This window comes from Bactrocera dorsalis, chromosome 6 (genome assembly GCF_023373825.1).
Source record: "Bactrocera dorsalis isolate Fly_Bdor chromosome 6, ASM2337382v1, whole genome shotgun sequence".
Lineage (NCBI taxonomy): Eukaryota > Metazoa > Arthropoda > Insecta > Diptera > Tephritidae > Bactrocera > Bactrocera dorsalis.
The window spans coordinates 39,186,073-39,203,201 of record NC_064308.1 but is presented as its reverse complement, the minus strand read 5'-3'; the positions used below and the strand labels follow the sequence as shown (position 1 = coordinate 39,203,201).

At 40.9% G+C, this 17,129-nt stretch overlaps 1 protein-coding gene across 3 annotated transcripts; it reads right to left on the bottom strand.

The window, feature by feature from the left end:
* Nucleotides 1-6,340: 6,340 nt before the first annotated feature.
* Nucleotides 6,341-14,612, bottom strand: LOC125779381 (uncharacterized). 3 transcript variants are annotated; one of them, XM_049460718.1, is made up of 3 exons: nucleotides 14,050-14,612; nucleotides 7,025-8,057; nucleotides 6,341-6,940 (listed from the first exon to the last, which is right to left on the bottom strand). In XM_049460718.1, the coding sequence occupies exon 2, from the start codon at nucleotides 8,051-8,053 to the stop codon at nucleotides 7,031-7,033; it is 1,023 nt and encodes a 340-aa protein (XP_049316675.1). In that variant the 5' UTR covers nucleotides 8,054-8,057; nucleotides 14,050-14,612; the 3' UTR covers nucleotides 6,341-6,940; nucleotides 7,025-7,030. The 3 variants fall into 3 exon arrangements, with proteins under 3 accessions (XP_049316675.1, XP_049316673.1, XP_049316674.1); XM_049460716.1 differs by having other exon boundaries at nucleotides 6,341-8,057; XM_049460717.1 differs by having other exon boundaries at nucleotides 6,341-8,057; nucleotides 14,451-14,612.
* Nucleotides 14,613-17,129: the final 2,517 nt, after the last annotated feature.

Below are 17,129 nucleotides of genomic sequence, written 5' to 3'. Positions count from 1 at the left end.
GTCACCTCACATTTGTACGTCGGTTTTGTTGTTGTTATTTTTGGTCACCCCACTATATGTTTGTATGCATACTGTCATTTTTCGCACAGTTTTGACACCCCACTTGTTTTTTTTAACTGCACTTTTGCATATGCACATATTTAGCGTTTATATATGTGTACATACATATATGAATATAATATTTTTTTCTCACTGAACTTCTTTTTTTTTTTGACCGCACTTTTTTTTTTTTGATTTTGTCACAGTGACCAGATTTTTTTTCGCGGTTGGTTTAGCCATCCGGTACGGACTATGAAGTATTAAGCTTTTCCCGGCACTCACCTTTTACCCACTGTGTATTCCATATAGGGCTTTTCCCATGCAGCAGAGTTGAATACATTCTTCACATCCAGGGTGATTAGCGCACAATATTTTTTTGTACCACCTTTCCATCTTTTGCCTCTTACTGCTTTTTTCGCAGTGTCGATAACTTCTTTCAGTACATCGATAGTAGACCTCTGTTTTCTGAAGCCGTATTGTCTTTCTGATAGTCCGCCGGCTTCCTGGATTTCAATCTCCAAGTGGTTTCTTATTATGCTTTCGTACACTTTGCCAATTGTGTCGAGCATACACAGAGGTCGATACGAAGAAGGTTCATCTGGTGTTTTTTTTTTTGGTTTTGGGATTAAAACCAGACGCTGGACTTTCCAGGGATCGGGGAACATCCCTTCTTTTATGCATGCGTTGTACATTTTTGCAAAAAGAGTGGGCTTCGAAATTATGACTTCCTTTAGATTTTTGATTTTTTTGGCTATGGCCATTAGTTCTTCCTCTGTAACCAGTGGGTGTGATTCAGCAGCTTCGTTTCGTTCAGCGTTAGTAATCGGTTCGTGTGTTGGAAATAATGCCTCGACGACTTTCTTCATGAACAGAGCGCATTGAGGTTGCTGCCGCTTATTTTTGAATATAGACATACAGATTTTATAAGCAATCCCCCAGGGGTCTATATTCGCTTCTCCACAAATTTTTTAAGAACAGTTCTTTTGCTTCTCGTTATAGCTGACTTTAAGAGCTTTTTGTGGGTTTTAAAAGCTTCTTTGAGACGGTTTTCGTTTTCGTCGCTTTGATTGCGTTGTAGGCAACGTCGAGCTGCGTGAAAGAGCTTTCCCAGCGTGGCAATTTCCTCATTCCACCAGTATACAGGTCTTCGCTTATTGTGACATTTCGCCCTTCGCATTGTAGCGTCGCATGCTGTCACCAGTTTCTTTCGCAACGCGGTTACTAAGCGGTGCTTCGCCTGGTGCTATTGCTGCACTCCAGGCTGTTTCGAAAACGTCAGTATCAAAATCTGTTTGCTTCAGCTTCTTTTTCGTGTAGTGTTAATGCGTGAGGGTTCCTGGGCCCGAGAGAACGAGACTTTTGCAATGATTGCCATGTGGTCACTATATGTAAACATGTCTGACACCTCACACTTAATGTGTCTGCTAAGTGTGTCATTTGCAAACATCAGGCCTATTATAGAGCCTTTAGTTCCTTTTTGATAGGTGCCGCAAGTTTACGCAAGTGACTCTGATCGCCATTCACTTGGGAGTGGCCAAAAACGATTCTTTTACATATGACTCAAGCAGCTCACGACTTCCGGTCTTTGACCAAGTATGCTCTGGGTAGCCTAAGAAAATCCGTTGGAAGCGAGCTCAAGTGAGAAGGCGAAACATCCCATGCTGGGTTTTGGGACCCGCCACGTAAAAAAAAAACTTCCAATGAAAAACCAACAACAGCCTCGGATGAGACCCCCCCTTTTGATAACGAATTAAGGAGTATGATTTGAGGGCATGCACCTGGAATGTCCGGTCCCTTAATTGGGAAGGTGCCGCTGCCCAGCTGGTTGATGTCGTCATGAAAATAAAGGCTGACATCACCGCCGTCCAAGAAATGCGATGGACGGGACAAGGACCGATACGAGTAGGTCCTTGTGGCATTTACTACAGTGGCCATATAAACGAGCGTAAGTTTGGTGTGGGATTCGTGGTGGAAAAGAGACTCCGTACCCGAGTACTATCATTCACTCCGCTGAATGAACGTCTAGCCACAATCCGCATCAAAGCGAAGTTCTTCAACATATCGCTGATTTGCGTCCACGCCCCGACGGAATAGAAGGACGATGTGACCAAAGATGCCTTCTATGAGTGCTTGGAGCGCACTTATGAGAGCTGCCCTCACCACGATGTCAAAATCGTGCTTGGCGACTTTAACGCCAGGGTGGGCAAAGAAGGTATCTTTGCACTACGGTCGATAAATTCAGCCTCCATGAGGAAACATCCCCAAAAGGGTTGTGGCTGATCGATTTCGCCGGGCCCGAAATATGGTTATCTGTAGTACTAGATTTCAGCATAAGAAGATTCATTTTGTATCTTGATGCAGCCAAAATTCGCACCCGACTCTGTGGAGCAAAAAACGCACGCCAACAAATACAAGGAAGGTTCGACGCCGAGAAGCTGCAATCACAACAGACAGCCGAACGATTTTCTACTCGGCTTGCACTCCTGCTCTCTGAGAGCACTCGTCAACAACTCGGTATAAGGGAACTGTGGGACGGCATTTCAAACCCCTTACGTACAGCTGCAACCGATGCCATTGATTTTCGGAACAGCTGGTACGACGAGGAGTGCCGTGTCGCAGCGGAGAGAAAACAGGCTGCCTACCTCGCAACTTTACGATCGACAACAACACGAGCGGGATGGGTTAGATACCGAGAGTTAAAGAGGGTAGCGAGACGCATTTGCAGACAGTAAAAGAAAGAGGCCGAAATGCGTGAGTACGAACAGCTTGATAAGCTGGCCGACAGGGGTAATGCCGGAAAAATTTACAAAAAGATGCGGCGGCTTACAGAAGGTTTCAAGACCGGAGCATACTCTTGTAGAACCCTCAATGGTGATCTAGTCACCGGTGCCCAGAGCCTACTTAAATTATAGAGGGAACACTTCTCCAGCCTGCTGCTGCGTACCCGATGCCGCAATCGATGACGATGGAGCAGTCGTTTCATTGCCCGACAGTGAAGAAGTTCGAACAGCAATTACCCGCCTGAAGAACAACAAAGTGGTGGGGGCCGATGAATTGCCGGCCGAGCTGTTTAAGCACGGCGGCGAAGCATGCATCAGCTTCTTTGTAAAATATAGTCGGGCGAAAGCATGTCCAACGATTGGAATTTAAGTGTGCTATGCCCAATCCATAAAAAAGGAGACCCCACAATCCGCGCCAACTACCGTGGGATAAGCCTCCTCAACATCGCATAAAAGGTTCTATCGAGCTTATTGTGTGAAAGATTAAAGCCCACCGTCAACAAACTGATTGGACCTTATCAGTGTGGCTGGTGGCTGGCAAATCAACAACCGACAAGATATTCACCATGCGCCAAATCTTGGAAAAGACCCGTGAAAGGAGAATCGACACACACCACCTCTTCGTCGATTTCAAAGCTGCTTTCGGCAGCACGAGCAGCAAGGAGCGGCCTTTATGCCGCGATATCTGAATTTGGTATCCCCGCAAAACTAATACGGCTGTGTAAGCTGACGTTGAGCAGCACCAAAAGCTCCGTCAGAATCGGGAAGGACCTCACCGAGCCGTTCGATACCAAACGAGGTTTCAGACAAGACGTTTCCCTATCGTGCGACTTTTTCGACCTGCTTCTGGAGAAAATAATTCGAGCTGCGAACTAAATAGAGAAGATACCATCTTCTATAAGAGTGTACAACTGCTGGCGTATGCCGATGATATTGATATCATCGGCCTCAACGCCCGCGCCGTTAGCTCTGCTTTCTCCAGACTAGACAAGGAAGCAAAACAAATGGGTCTGGCGGTGAACGACGGCAAGACGAAATATCTCCTGTCATGAAACAAACAGTCGTCGCACTCGCGACTTGGCACTCACGTCACTGTTGACTGCCATAACTTTGAAGTTGTAGATAATTTCGTTTATTTAGGAACCAGCATTACACCACTAACAACGTCAGCCTGGAAATCCAACGTAGGATAACTCTTGCCAACAGGTGCTACTTCGGACTGAGTAGGCAATTGAGAAGCAAAGTACTCTCTCGAGGAACAAAAACCAAACTCTATAAGTCGCTCATAATTCCCATCCTGCTATATGGTGCAGAGGCTTGGACGATGTCAACAATGGATGAGTCGACTTTGCGAGTTTTCGAGAGAAAAGTTCTGCGAAAGATGTACGACGACATTGACATAGTTCAGCGAATTAAAAGGCAGCGGCTACGCTGGCTAGGTCATGTTGTCCGGATGGACGAAAACACTCCAGCTCTGACGGTATTCGAAGTGTACCCGCCGGGGAAGGCAGAGGATGAGGAAGACCTCCACTCCGTTGGAAGGACCAAGTGGAGAAGGACCTGGCTTCGCTTGGAATATCCAATTGGCGCCACGTAGCGAAAAGAAAGAACGACTGGCGCGCGGTTGTTAACTCGGCTATAATCGCGTAAGCGGTGTCTACGCCAATTAAGAAGAAGAAAAATTAATAATTGTGAGGTTGGTTTGGCTCAGGAATTCTAGAACCAGACGTCCACGATGGTTTGAACATCTTCTACCCGAAGCAGTAGACCATGGATTAAAGTCACCTGTCATTATTTTCGGTGATTTGCATCTACTTTCTAAAGATAATTCAAGAAGGAAGTCTTCAAATTTTCTAATGGATGCGCTGGGACGGGCATAACAGCTTACGAAATATATTCCTCCTATTTGCGCTCATGTGGAACCATTTTTTGCTTCTCTGCAGCAAAGTGTGAATATGTTAGTGCATACCTTTGATACATGATACATGTTTGAGTGCCGCTTCTTTTCTTTCGCATATTTTTTATATTTGCTGGCCCTATATTCTGAAAACCACACTCCTTTTGTAACGCGTCTCAAATTTCTTCGGGGCTGATTATCTCGGCCAGGTCCTTGCACATTATAGTGACGTTGTGCGTTTTTTATTGTATTACAGCGATTTCTCCAATCACTCCCTCTAAAGCGCTCTCGAACGAGTCGGCTCTCTTGTCTGCTTGATGTTTTAATTCTAGTAGCAGGTCTCCTTTGAGCGTTTTCCTAATGTTCCTTACGTTTGTGCCCAGTTCTTCAAGGCCACTATCGCACTTAATTTTCTTGAGAATGTCCACATATGATCCTCCGTCCTTTTTGGTTATAACAATGGCGTCTGGTTTCGTGCGAATTCTTTTTTCAACCGGCTCTCTCTTCTTTACCACGTCCACCCATTTCTCGGATGCGGGCTTATCGACAGAACTGTCTTTCGGTACAATCTTAATGACCTCACTTTATGACACCTGTGCTTCATCGTTCGCGTTTTTAGGTTTTTTGGTTGGTGTTAAGTAACCTGATAATTCTCGTACCCTCTTTGGCGTATGCTTTTCTCTGGGGAGAGGGGATACTTGCGACGCTTTACCTACCATATCTCTTTTCAGCGGTTCCTCTGGATTTTCAACCTTGTCGTACAGGCTTGTTATGCAGCTTCCAAGGTCTCGCATAGCTTGATTAATATGCCTCTGACCAGACATCTTAGTTTCAAGCTCCTTGATTTTTTTGCCCAGCTTGCAAAATATATTACCAGCTTCACCGTTCTGTATTTTATCAGGTTTTCCGCATTTGTTATGTTGGTCGGCGTTTTCACAACTTTTTATCGGTCCAGCAGCGGTGGTCTCCTCATTTTTGCCTTTTGGAGGCGTTCTCAAAATCTTTGAATCCCTCCGAAAAGGATTCTCTGGTGTACTTCCCAAACTATTTTCAGAGGCCATATCTCTGCCTGTCAATGGGTATATTCAGTCCTTTGTCCTAAAACAGCTGATCGAACAAAACAAAACGGCAGATTAAATTAAGTGCACGTTTTGTTTCGCTGTTATATGGGGAAAATCTAATTTAAGTTTTACTTTGTGTAAATTTACCACGAAAAGGGGCAAGTAAGTAAAAATAAAATTTTGATACAAATCAGATTTTACTTATCTATTTTCTAGGTTCAGTATCCAAATTGAAAGGTGCAGTCTCCCGGTAAGTCGTTACCTAACCTATGGCACTTTCACTAATTATAATTATGAGATTTCGCGAAATGTTCAGGGGCTACAGTAGGGTTGCCAGGTGGTCTGGATTCGTTCGGATTGTCCAGATATTTGTGTTGCTGTCCAGAGTCCAGACAAAGAAGTCTTTGTCCAGATTTATTTGTTTTTTTTTCTCTTTTTTCATTATTTTTATATTGACTTGTTTTTAAAAGTTATTTTTTAGTTATTTCCATTATCATGTGTCTCAACGTGTCGGGGTATGTCGACGTATGGGGCCGATTTCGAGTAATTAAAAAGACGATTAATTGGAGTTCAAACGTTATAAAAATGCTGATTTAATCGTGTATATATAAATATGTATATGGGTGTGTGTATGTGTTATTAACAATAACTAATTGTGTTACTTTATACATATATGTAAATCTATGTTAGTTTAGTAAATTATTGTAACCTGCTGCGACTTTATATCCTGTGTTGTTGTTGTTGATTGAACGTGCCGGTTTGATGGTTTCTCCAGTGTTTGTCCACTTGACTAGGAATTGTCACCGCTGTATTTATCTGTGTTTGTACTATTGACCCGATATATGTAATTGTTCACTTTGTATAATTTCACTGAATGTTTTCCTCGTATTCACTTATGTTTTGTATTCACTGTGTATTTCACTTGTTGTCGCTTATATGTTCGCTATGTGTTGTGTTATATCGCTGCTGCTGGCGGGATAATAATACTCTTTTTGGTGAAAGCGCGGGAAAATCGTCTCCTTCGTTCCTCCTTTTTCGCCTGTTGCGTGAAGTTGGGGCGGTTTATACTCCTCTACATTACGCCTCTATTACTTTTTGTAATTTGTGGGAGTAATGCAGAGGAGTATTTGTTTGGATTAAACATCCCGGCCACCTTGCAGAATCTGCGAAATAATTGAGTATTAATAGGGTAACTGATTGGGTATTGAAAAATTGAGATTTTTTTTGAGTATTTATCAGCAATATACTTATGGTTAGATGGTGCCAGTAAGGGTCCAGCCAAATGCTGTGTTCTGCGCTACCACCGTACCATTATCGGGTTTGAATAGTCCATTTCTGATGATTTGAGGGTACACATCTGCTCCAATCTCCAACGTTATCTCCCTGTTGCTGTGGAATTGAGGGTCAGCGAGAACTAAGTGTTCAAAGCGCATTTGCACATCGTCGCTTAGATCTCGCTCATAGGGTTTTTTGGGTAGCTTGTGGGTGATAACTGCGTTACATTCCAGAGAAAACTTTGTGTCATTATTTGAGCTGATTTGTATGCTACAAATACGATACGTGTTAAGGTATGTAATTGGCAGTTTTAAGTGTTTGACGAGTTCAGCTGCTATATTCGTGATTTTGAGGGTAGGGTTTAAAATGGCTCGAACTTTATGCCATTCACCATCGCATCTTAATCGTATCTTCAATGTGGGTACTAGGGTCTGCTTAGCCAGTAAGGATGGTAGTCGGGTCTCTATTGCAAGTGGATGTTTCTCCACAACATTGGCATCGTTGGTCGGGTATAGCCTCGGATGTCCGTGTAGGGATGAATGATGTTTCCCATGACAAACGGAACATCTATTTTTGCTGGTGCATCCTCCTGTCTTGTGCGACCTGGCTAAGCAATTAACGCAGTAGTTGTATTTGATTACTGCTTCGTATTTTTTGTTTATGTTATATGCCGAGTACGTAGCGCAAGTCACTAGACGGTGGTCTTTCTTGCATATTCCGCAAGCGACATGACGGGATGATGTGTGTTTTCTTCGATGTGAGATCGTTTTCCGTGTTGTGCGATCATCACATTCCTTTTCTTCACGAATAGTGGGAAGGGTCGACTTGAAACGTTGAATGCGTCGGGACATCGTTTCGTCTTCCGAAATCGGTGTAATGCTGCGGGTTGCGCTACGGGACCGGATGCTAATTGCTGAGCTCATGCGACGAGGTTTGGGTGAGTTGGTGATTGTTGGGCTCATAGAACGAGGTTTGGGTGAGTTGGTGATTGTTGGGGCCATTTCACTAAAAAAGAAGAGAAAACTTGTATGTTATTCTGTATTTAATATCACAATTTTTGTGATGGGGCGGGTTACTGTGCCTTGAGCAGTTCGGATTTCAACCACTCGTGTTTTATGGTCTAAGCCGGGGAAGACCTTTTGGATTCGACCGAGCTTCCATTCGTTGGGTGAAGTATTGTCGTTTCTTATAACGACTAAGTCGTTAACTTCAACATTACGATGTGGGTATTTCCATTTATATCGCTTGTGTAGTTCCTTGAGGTACTCTTCTTTCCATCTCTTGCAAATGTGCTGGTAGAGTATTTTTAGTTTCTGCCATCTGTTAACGATGCTTAAATTTGCATCCTCTAAATTGGGTTCGGCAGGGGTTAGCAATGGGGTACCTATAAGGAAGTGTCCTGGAGTTAGAGGTTCCAAGCTTGTTGAGTCATCACTTATGGGGCTTATGGGTCGAGAGTTTAAACAGCTTTCAATGCGGGTCAATAGGGTAGCAAATTCTTCGAACGTGAATTTTTGTAGTTTTGCGATCTTTTTTAGGTGGGTTTTTAGACTTTTTACGCCTGCTTCCCATAATCCACCCATATGTGGAGCTCCTGGTGGGTTGAAGTGCCATGAGATATTTTGATGGCTATGGAGAGATGCAATTTGAGTTCGAAGTGTATGTAAGAATTCACGCCGATCTTTAACTAGCAACTGTGAAGCTCCTATAAAGTTTGTTCCGTTGTCGGAATAAAGATTGGCGGGGCATCCACGCCTCGAGAAGAAACGAGAGAATGCTGCTAGGAAGGCTTGTGTAGTGAGATCGCTAACGGGTTCGAGATGTATTGCTTTAGTTGAGAAGCATACAAATACACATATATATCCTTTGGTGATTAGACATGCTCTCCCAGTGTAGTTTTTGATGTCATAGGGTCCAGCGAAATCGATACCAGTGTTAGCAAACGGCCGGGTTAGGATGGTTCGTTCATTTGGAAGAGCTGCCATTATTTGGGTTTGTTGAGCCTTGTTGTGTATGATGCACGTTTTGCATTGATGAATGATTGTTTTAATCAGCATCTTTGCTTTGGGTATCCAGAATTCTGTCCTTAGGAGTCGAAGAACTAGCTGATTTCCGCCGTGTAGCGTTGCTAAATGGGTAAATTGAGTTAGTAATTTTGTCATACGGCTATTATAGGGTAATAGGATAGGGTGGCGCTCATTATATGATAACGCTGCGGAATTGGTTAATCTTCCGTCACTTCGCATAACTCCTTTAGGGTCAATGAATGGATTTAAAGTCAATAATGAACTTTTCTTATGTATTTGGGTTTTACGGGTCAATGAATCATATTCTTCTCGGAAATGTGTTTTTTGGGTGTGAATGATTAACTTCATTCGGGTTGTTTTGAACTCTTCCGGGGTTATTTCGTGGTTTGAGTAAACAATTTCTCGCCTCCTTGGTGAGGCATTTGCGCAAAACCTGAATAGGTAAGCGATAACGCGAATTGCTCTGGGGAATGAGGAAAACCTTTCGAGTATATCCTCTTGGGTGGTTATCGCAAACGTCTTAACGGGTTTGAACTCCACGGTGGTGTTGTATGTTTTCTCCGATGCTGGAAAATGCTCCTTTTCGTGTTGTAGCCATTGGGGTCCATGCCACCAGAGGTTGTAATTCAATAGATCGGTGGGTGTACATCCTCGGCTTGCCAAGTCTGCGGGATTGTCTTGGCTTTCCACATGGTTCCAATTATCGACTCCCACTTTCTCGGTGATTGCAGCTACTCGATGTGAAACGAAAGTGGTCCATGAACAGGGTGGTTTGTTTAACCAAGCAAGAACTATGGTTGAGTCAGTCCAAAAATAATTTTTATATTGGGTTAGGTGTAGTTGGGGTAGGGTAGAGTTAAAAAGGTTAGCCAGTAGAACCGCTCCGCAGAGTTCCAATCTGGGTAGGGATACGGTTTTAATGGGAGCAACTCTTGTTTTTGACACTAAGAGAGTTGTCCATATTTTTTCTCCAACTGAAACCCTTATATAAAGTGTCGCGGCATATGCTTTTTCTGAAGCATCAGAGAAACCGTGGAATTCAATGGTGGCTGTTGGGTTAAAATGGGTCCACCTGGGTATTTCAATTTTGTTGATGTTGTCGTAATCCTTTACGAAGCTGTTCCATCGATGAAGGGTGAGGGGTTTCAGGCTTTCATCCCAGTCAGTTTTATCCAGCCATATTTGTTGCATAATTATTTTTGCCGTGATTATTATTGGACTAAGCCAACCGGCTGGGTCAAACAATTTTGCTATGGCTGATAAAACTTCTCGTTTGGTGTATGCGGGTTTTTTCTCCATTGGGTTGACGAGGAAGAAAAATGAATCCTTTTTGGAGTTCCATCGAATGCCCAGGGTTTTGGTGTTCTCGGGTTCCGAAAGGTTGAGTGTTTCTGTCTCCAAAAGATGATCCTGTGGAAGTCCTTTCAGAATGTGTGGGTCATTGGAGGTCCATTTTCGCAGAGCGAATCCTGGGGTCTTCAGAGCGGAAATGAGTTCATCTCGTGCTGACTTTGCCGTGGTCAGGTCATGTGTTCCGGCTAAAACATCGTCTACATACATTTCCTGGCGAAGTATTTTGGCTGCTAATGGGTGGGTTTCTTCTATATCATCGGCAAGTTTCATGAGGGTCCGGATTGCTAGATACGGTGCACAATTTATGCCGAACGTGACTGTTTGCAATTCGAAGTCTTCTATTGTGTCTTCCGGGGACTTCCTAAATAATATCCTTTGGAACCGAGTGTGTTTAGGGTCTACGAGTATTTGCCGGTACATTTTCTGAATATCCGCATTAAAAACGAATTGGAAGAGTCGCCAATTTGTTATCAGAATGACAAGGTCTTTCTGTAAAGTAGGCCCGATATGTAAGACGTCATTCAAGCTTTTGTGATTTGACGTGGGGCAAGATGCGTTAAATACCACACGCAATTTCGTGGTTATACGGTCGGGTTTAATGACCGCGTGGTGTGGTAAGTAATATTGGGTCGCTTTACCAGAAGGGTCATACTCTACTTTCTTCATTTGTCCGAGTTCCAAATATTCCATGATTGCTTTGTCGTATTCTGCTTTCACTTCGGGTTTTTTAAGTAAAGCTCGTTCATTTCTAAGGAATTGGGCCAACGCTATATGTCTAGATTGTCCGATATCAATATTGTCGGGTTCTTTGAAGGGTAGGGTTACTATATAGCGCCCATCTGGATTACGACGGGTAGTTTTTTGGAAAATTTCCTCACAAATTTGGTCCGATTTGGAAACTACGGATTCCTTTGGGATTTCCTCCACCTCCCAAAAACGTGTGAGAAGACTCTCGGGATTCACTTTATTGTGAAATGATACTATGGCGGAATTTTGGGAGGGTTGGGTTATGGGTCCGGACAATATCCATCCGAATTCTGTCTCTTGAGCTAAGAGTGAACCTAGTATGTTCCTCTTTACTCCATTGAGTAAAATACTTGGATAGATATCACTGCCGATTAGTATATCCACGGGTCTGGGTTTGTGAAATTGGGTGTCGGCTAAAGTGAATCCAAGATTTTTAAGACACTGCTTTGGATCTATAGGGTATGAGGGTAAATTATCAGTTAGGCTATTTAGTATAAATGCCTGTGCTGATAGCTTATAATTTGTGTTTAAGGGTGAGCAAAGCGTGATTTCACAGATGTTCGTTGGTGTTGCTGAAACTGCATTGTTTAGTCCGGTCACTTGGGCTGATACAGAGTGGGTGGGTATATCCAAGCTTCTCTGAAGTCTTCGAGATATAAATGTGGCTTCCGATCCTGAATCAATAAGGGCTCTCGCGGAATATCGCTGGCCATTATGTTCTATTTGAACCATTGCAGTACCGAGTAATATCTGCTTCCTACTTGGGTTGGGTGGGTCCTGGGTTGATGATTTAGTGGACTGTATAGTTGTTGTGTAGGCTTGCCGATTTGTATTTGTGCTTTGGGTGGGTAGTGCGGTACTGTTTTCAGGGTTCGAACTAGTGACGTTTGGTATTTCCGGAGTGGATTCAGGTCGAAAGCTGGATTCTCTGTGTATCAGAGTATTGTGTTTTTTGTGACACTTACGACACGAGAATTTACTCACACAGTTCTTGTAGCTGTGTGATATGGCCAAGCAGTTATAGCAATAACCATATTTTTTGATTGTGGAGATACGTGACTCCACATTCATTGCGAGAAATTTGGGACATTCTCGAATAGGGTGCTGCTTTTTACAGAGCTTACAGCTTTCTGTATCTATATTATGTTGAGTAAAGTTGAAATTATTATTTCTTTGGGTATTAGAGGGTCTAGCAATTGGCGTTTCAGCCACGTTTGCATGAAAAGTGTTGTATTTCTTTTCATCTGTTCTTTTAACTGCACCGGTGTGGAATGGGGGTAATTTTGCTACTGAAGCTTTGAAATTTCCAACAGATTCGAGGGTTTTGTATTTGTGGGTTAAAAAATTGTCGAAATTTGACCACGTCGGTATATCTGAATTGTCTGCTAGGGTATATTCAAAGGTTTCGAGAGTTTGTTTAGGTAGTTTGGAACTACAAAGATATATTAATATCGGATCCCAGCTTTGTGTGTCAATCTCAAGGTTGTTTAAATTGGTTAAAACGTTATTAACCGAACGTTGTAAGCTTTTTATAGCACAACCGGTTTCCTGAGTTACTTGGGGTAGATTAAAAAGGGTCTTTAATTGGGTGTTTACCTGCAACCTCTTATTTTCGTATTGGTCGACTAAATTTTTCCAGGCGAGTATGAAACCATCATTTGTTAGGGGTGCGTTTTGAATAACCTCTCTTGCTTCTCCTCGGGTCTTCTGAGTAAGGTGAAAGAGTCTTTCCACGTTACTAATCCTTGGGTTACGGATGTATAGGGCTGTAAACATATCCCGAAAGGTGGGCCAAGTTGTGTAATCTCCGTAAAAGATGTCGGTGTCGCATGGTGGGAGGTGAACTGCAGGAGCGAAATCCATCATTGTGGCTTCTGAAGTCCTTTCCTTAATGGGTTGGGTTGACACTTGTGTTTTACGCGCATCTACATCTTCGTTGATGGAAGCTAAGCAAGAGAGGTACATTCGATAACTTTTTTGATATTTTTCTTTCACTTTAAAGAAATCGATGGTTTCATGACTTTCGCGAGAAATTCTTCTGATCGCATCGTATGAGCGCTTTGCTTTTTCATAGAGCGAATTTAGTTCGACCCTTTTAATTTCTAGGGTATAGACCGAATCATCTTCACTTTGGGTCTGAAGATGGTCTTCCACGAATTCGATCAAATCTGTTGTTGTGATTTTGAAATCCTCCATTTCCATTTTTGGGTAAAATATCTTTGATTTTTGGGTTAAATGAGAAAATGAGTCGCGTAGGGTTACGAAAATGTAAGAAAACAAACTTTAAAAAACTTTTGTATAATGATTTATTTATTTTCAAAATTTCAAATTAATTGGTTTGTTCTTATCTCGATGGTGTTCGATTGTGACTGTTGATGCGAAATTATTAAATTTCCGATGAATCGTAGAAAAAAAATCGATAAATAAAAAATTTGCAGGGTTTTGCACTTTTTCCTACTGGGTCACCTTTTTAATTTCCTACTGGGTATTTGTCTTTTGACGTGCTGTTCGCTAGCAATTTTCGTCACCAACAAATATAATGCGGATGGGTGCGCTATTCGTATGTATTAGCGAGTGTATATTTATTTATATGTAATTTTAGTTTAACGAGAAGAATGCAATAGCCGACGGCAAAATATATGCATATAGTTATTTTATTATTGCACTTCTTCTCTTGGGTAAGTACATATATGCAGGTATGTATGTATGCATATATAATTAAATAGTGCAAATCAAATTTTTGTCAACCCAATAGAGCAAATAAATTATGCTTAAGTATTCTTAAGGACACAATTTGACAATTGGGTATTTTTTAACAAATATGATTTGCACTTTATAATAATATATAGAAAAATATGGGTCGCACTTACAGTTTTTCCGCTTTTTGTTAATTTCGTTTTGTTTTGGGTTTGAGTTATTCGTTTGGGTATTTGTTGATTATCTTACAGGCTTGTTGTTTGCTGGGTGCACTCTTTTAACTTTTGGGTTTGGTGTTCCAACGATGATGTTGTTGATAAAATTCCCACGAAGTCTTTTTCTTTTAATTATCGCGGCTCGATAGGACCAAAAATGTCGGGGTATGTCGACGTATGGGGCCGATTTCGAGTAATTAAAAAGACGATTAATTGGAGTTCAAACGTTATAAAAATGCTGATTTAATCGTGTATATATAAATATGTATATGGGTGTGTGTATGTGTTATTAACAATAACTAATTGTGTTACTTTATACATATATGTAAATCTATGTTAGTTTAGTAAATTATTGTAACCTGCTGCGACTTTATATCCTGTGTTGTTGTTGTTGATTGAACGTGCCGGTTTGATGGTTTCTCCAGTGTTTGTCCACTTGACTAGGAATTGTCACCGCTGTATTTATCTGTGTTTGTACTATTGACCCGATATATGTAATTGTTCACTTTGTATAATTTCACTGAATGTTTTCCTCGTATTCACTTATGTTTTGTATTCACTGTGTATTTCACTTGTTGTCGCTTATATGTTCGCTATGTGTTGTGTTATATCGCTGCTGCTGGCGGGATAATAATACTCTTTTTGGTGAAAGCGCGGGAAAATCGTCTCCTTCGTTCCTCCTTTTTCGCCTGTTGCGTGAAGTTGGGGCGGTTTATACTCCTCTACATTACGCCTCTATTACTTTTTGTAATTTGTGGGAGTAATGCAGAGGAGTATTTGTTTGGATTAAACACAACGTGTTGTAAAATGTATTTTTGGAGTTAGAATATCGATAATTATCGAACGCAGTAAGAATACATAATGCATTGAACACTGAGACAAGAGCGAGCGACAAGCAGCATCTCTCAAACTGGAAATACACACGTTCTTATCATGGCTGAAATAATAAAGGTTACGACAATTTACGAGTGAGAAAAAAGTAAATGAGGAGCAGCTGATCCTTGTTACGTAAATCGTACAATTCGAAGTTTGTTGACATTTGCTTTCGGTTGTGTTTTAAATCAAAATTAATAAAATAGCACAACTATGTGCTATAAATAAAAAAAGAAACGGTTATATATACGTAACTAAGTGTGTTTTAATTATGGAAGATGGGGAAAAGTTGTTCCGGCGCAGAAATAACTGAATCCAATCTATTTGAAAATAGACATACATTCAATGCGTTTTCACGTTTTGGATGCTCTGATAAAATTAGTAAAATGTCAATATTATGTGCTTTCAATAACGAAAAGTTGTTATATGATTGTAATTAAGTGTGTTATATATATGTTAAATAAAGAAATTGAAGTTCCGGCGCAGAAATAAGGGAATGCAACCTATCTTCAGATTGTCATATGTACATTCAATGCATCAATATATTCATATAGGTTGGGCTTACACATTTCTGGTTCGGAACAGCATAACATAAATAAAACGCACTAAGATACGTATATATAATCACTTTCCTTTATTTAAACTACATAATATTGCAATTTCACTACTTTTGTTGCCATTACATTTGTTGTCGTTACGTCGTGAAGTTGCTGTTTTCTAAGTGTTCAATGCATAATGATCGTTTGACATCACTTAAACAGCTGTTTGTGAATAAGGGAAACGCTTTTGTAAAAAATGTAAGTAGAAATTGATGATTAAGTTAAATGTTTAATTAAATGAGTATTTATTTATATGGTTTCATCAGTTGATAATGTCGGATGAAGAAGAGCCAATAAATAAAAAGAGATTAACTGCGTTTTCATCAAGATGGCTAGAAATGCCAAACTTTGCTTCGTGGTTAAAAAAAAAAGATGAGTACACTGCTTTATGCAAATTCTGCTTGGTTGATATTACAATTAAATATGAAGGCGTCAGAGGATTGGAGAAAGACATCAAAATTTTGTAAAGACCAACCAAATTTCTGGAAGCGTGAGCAAATTTATGTTAAGAGAATCACCAAACACTGAAAAAATACTTATCGCGAAAGCTGAGCTTTTAACCATTTTCCACAATATTAAGCATGGATTGAGCTATAATAGCCTAGATTGCCATAGTAAGCTTGAGAAAAGTATTTTTCCCGATAGTAAAATTGCAGCAAAAATAACTTGTGGTCGTACAAAAAGTTCTGCTATTGCACGAAATGTTTTATGCCGGCCATAGACCACACAAGTAAACTGCGCAAGTCTAGCACTGTGCAAAAAAAAACTGCGACTCGCACTATACAAGCCAACTGTGCAAGTTTTTTTTTGCGCGATAATATTAATCGCTATAGCGATAAAAAAAACGAGAAAAAAGGAAAAGAAGTGTGTGGAGTAAACAATGTTTTTTAAAAAGAGACAAGTTAGGGCAGCAGAAAATATTGAAAGAATTAGAATTTTCAGCGGAAAGTGATTTTAAAAATTATGTAAGAATGAGCAAAGAAACTTTTGATGAATTGTTGGCAAAAGTGGCACCACTAATAAAAAAATTATACAATTATGAGAAAAGCGATTCCAGTGCATCATCGTTTGGCCTTGACGTTGCGGTTTCTGGCAAGTGGCAACAGTTTTGAGGACTAAAAATTTCTAACAGCCATTGCACCGCAAACTATAGGTGGAATAGTGTTCGAAACTTGTGAAGCCATAATTGAAGTCCTGAAAACCAACATTGCGGTGATTAATCAGAAGACTTCACGTGTTGACACCTAAATATAATTATCGTTTGTCATTTTTGCAGTTGCCATCAAGTGAAGAAGATTGGAAAAAGGAAGCTAATGCGTTTTACCAACGATGGAATTTTCCTAACTGTATCGGGGCGATGGATGGCAAACATGTTGCTATTACAAAACCCCCTGGAACAGGATATTTGTACTTCAATTATAAAAAATTCTTTTCAATAGTTTTAATGGCTGTTGTAAATGCAAATTTCGAGTTTTTAATGGACGCGCTTCAGATGCGGGAATTTTTAGTGATTCACTTTTTTTTATGAGTTTGAAGAACAACGAGCTCAAAATACCGTCTAAAGAG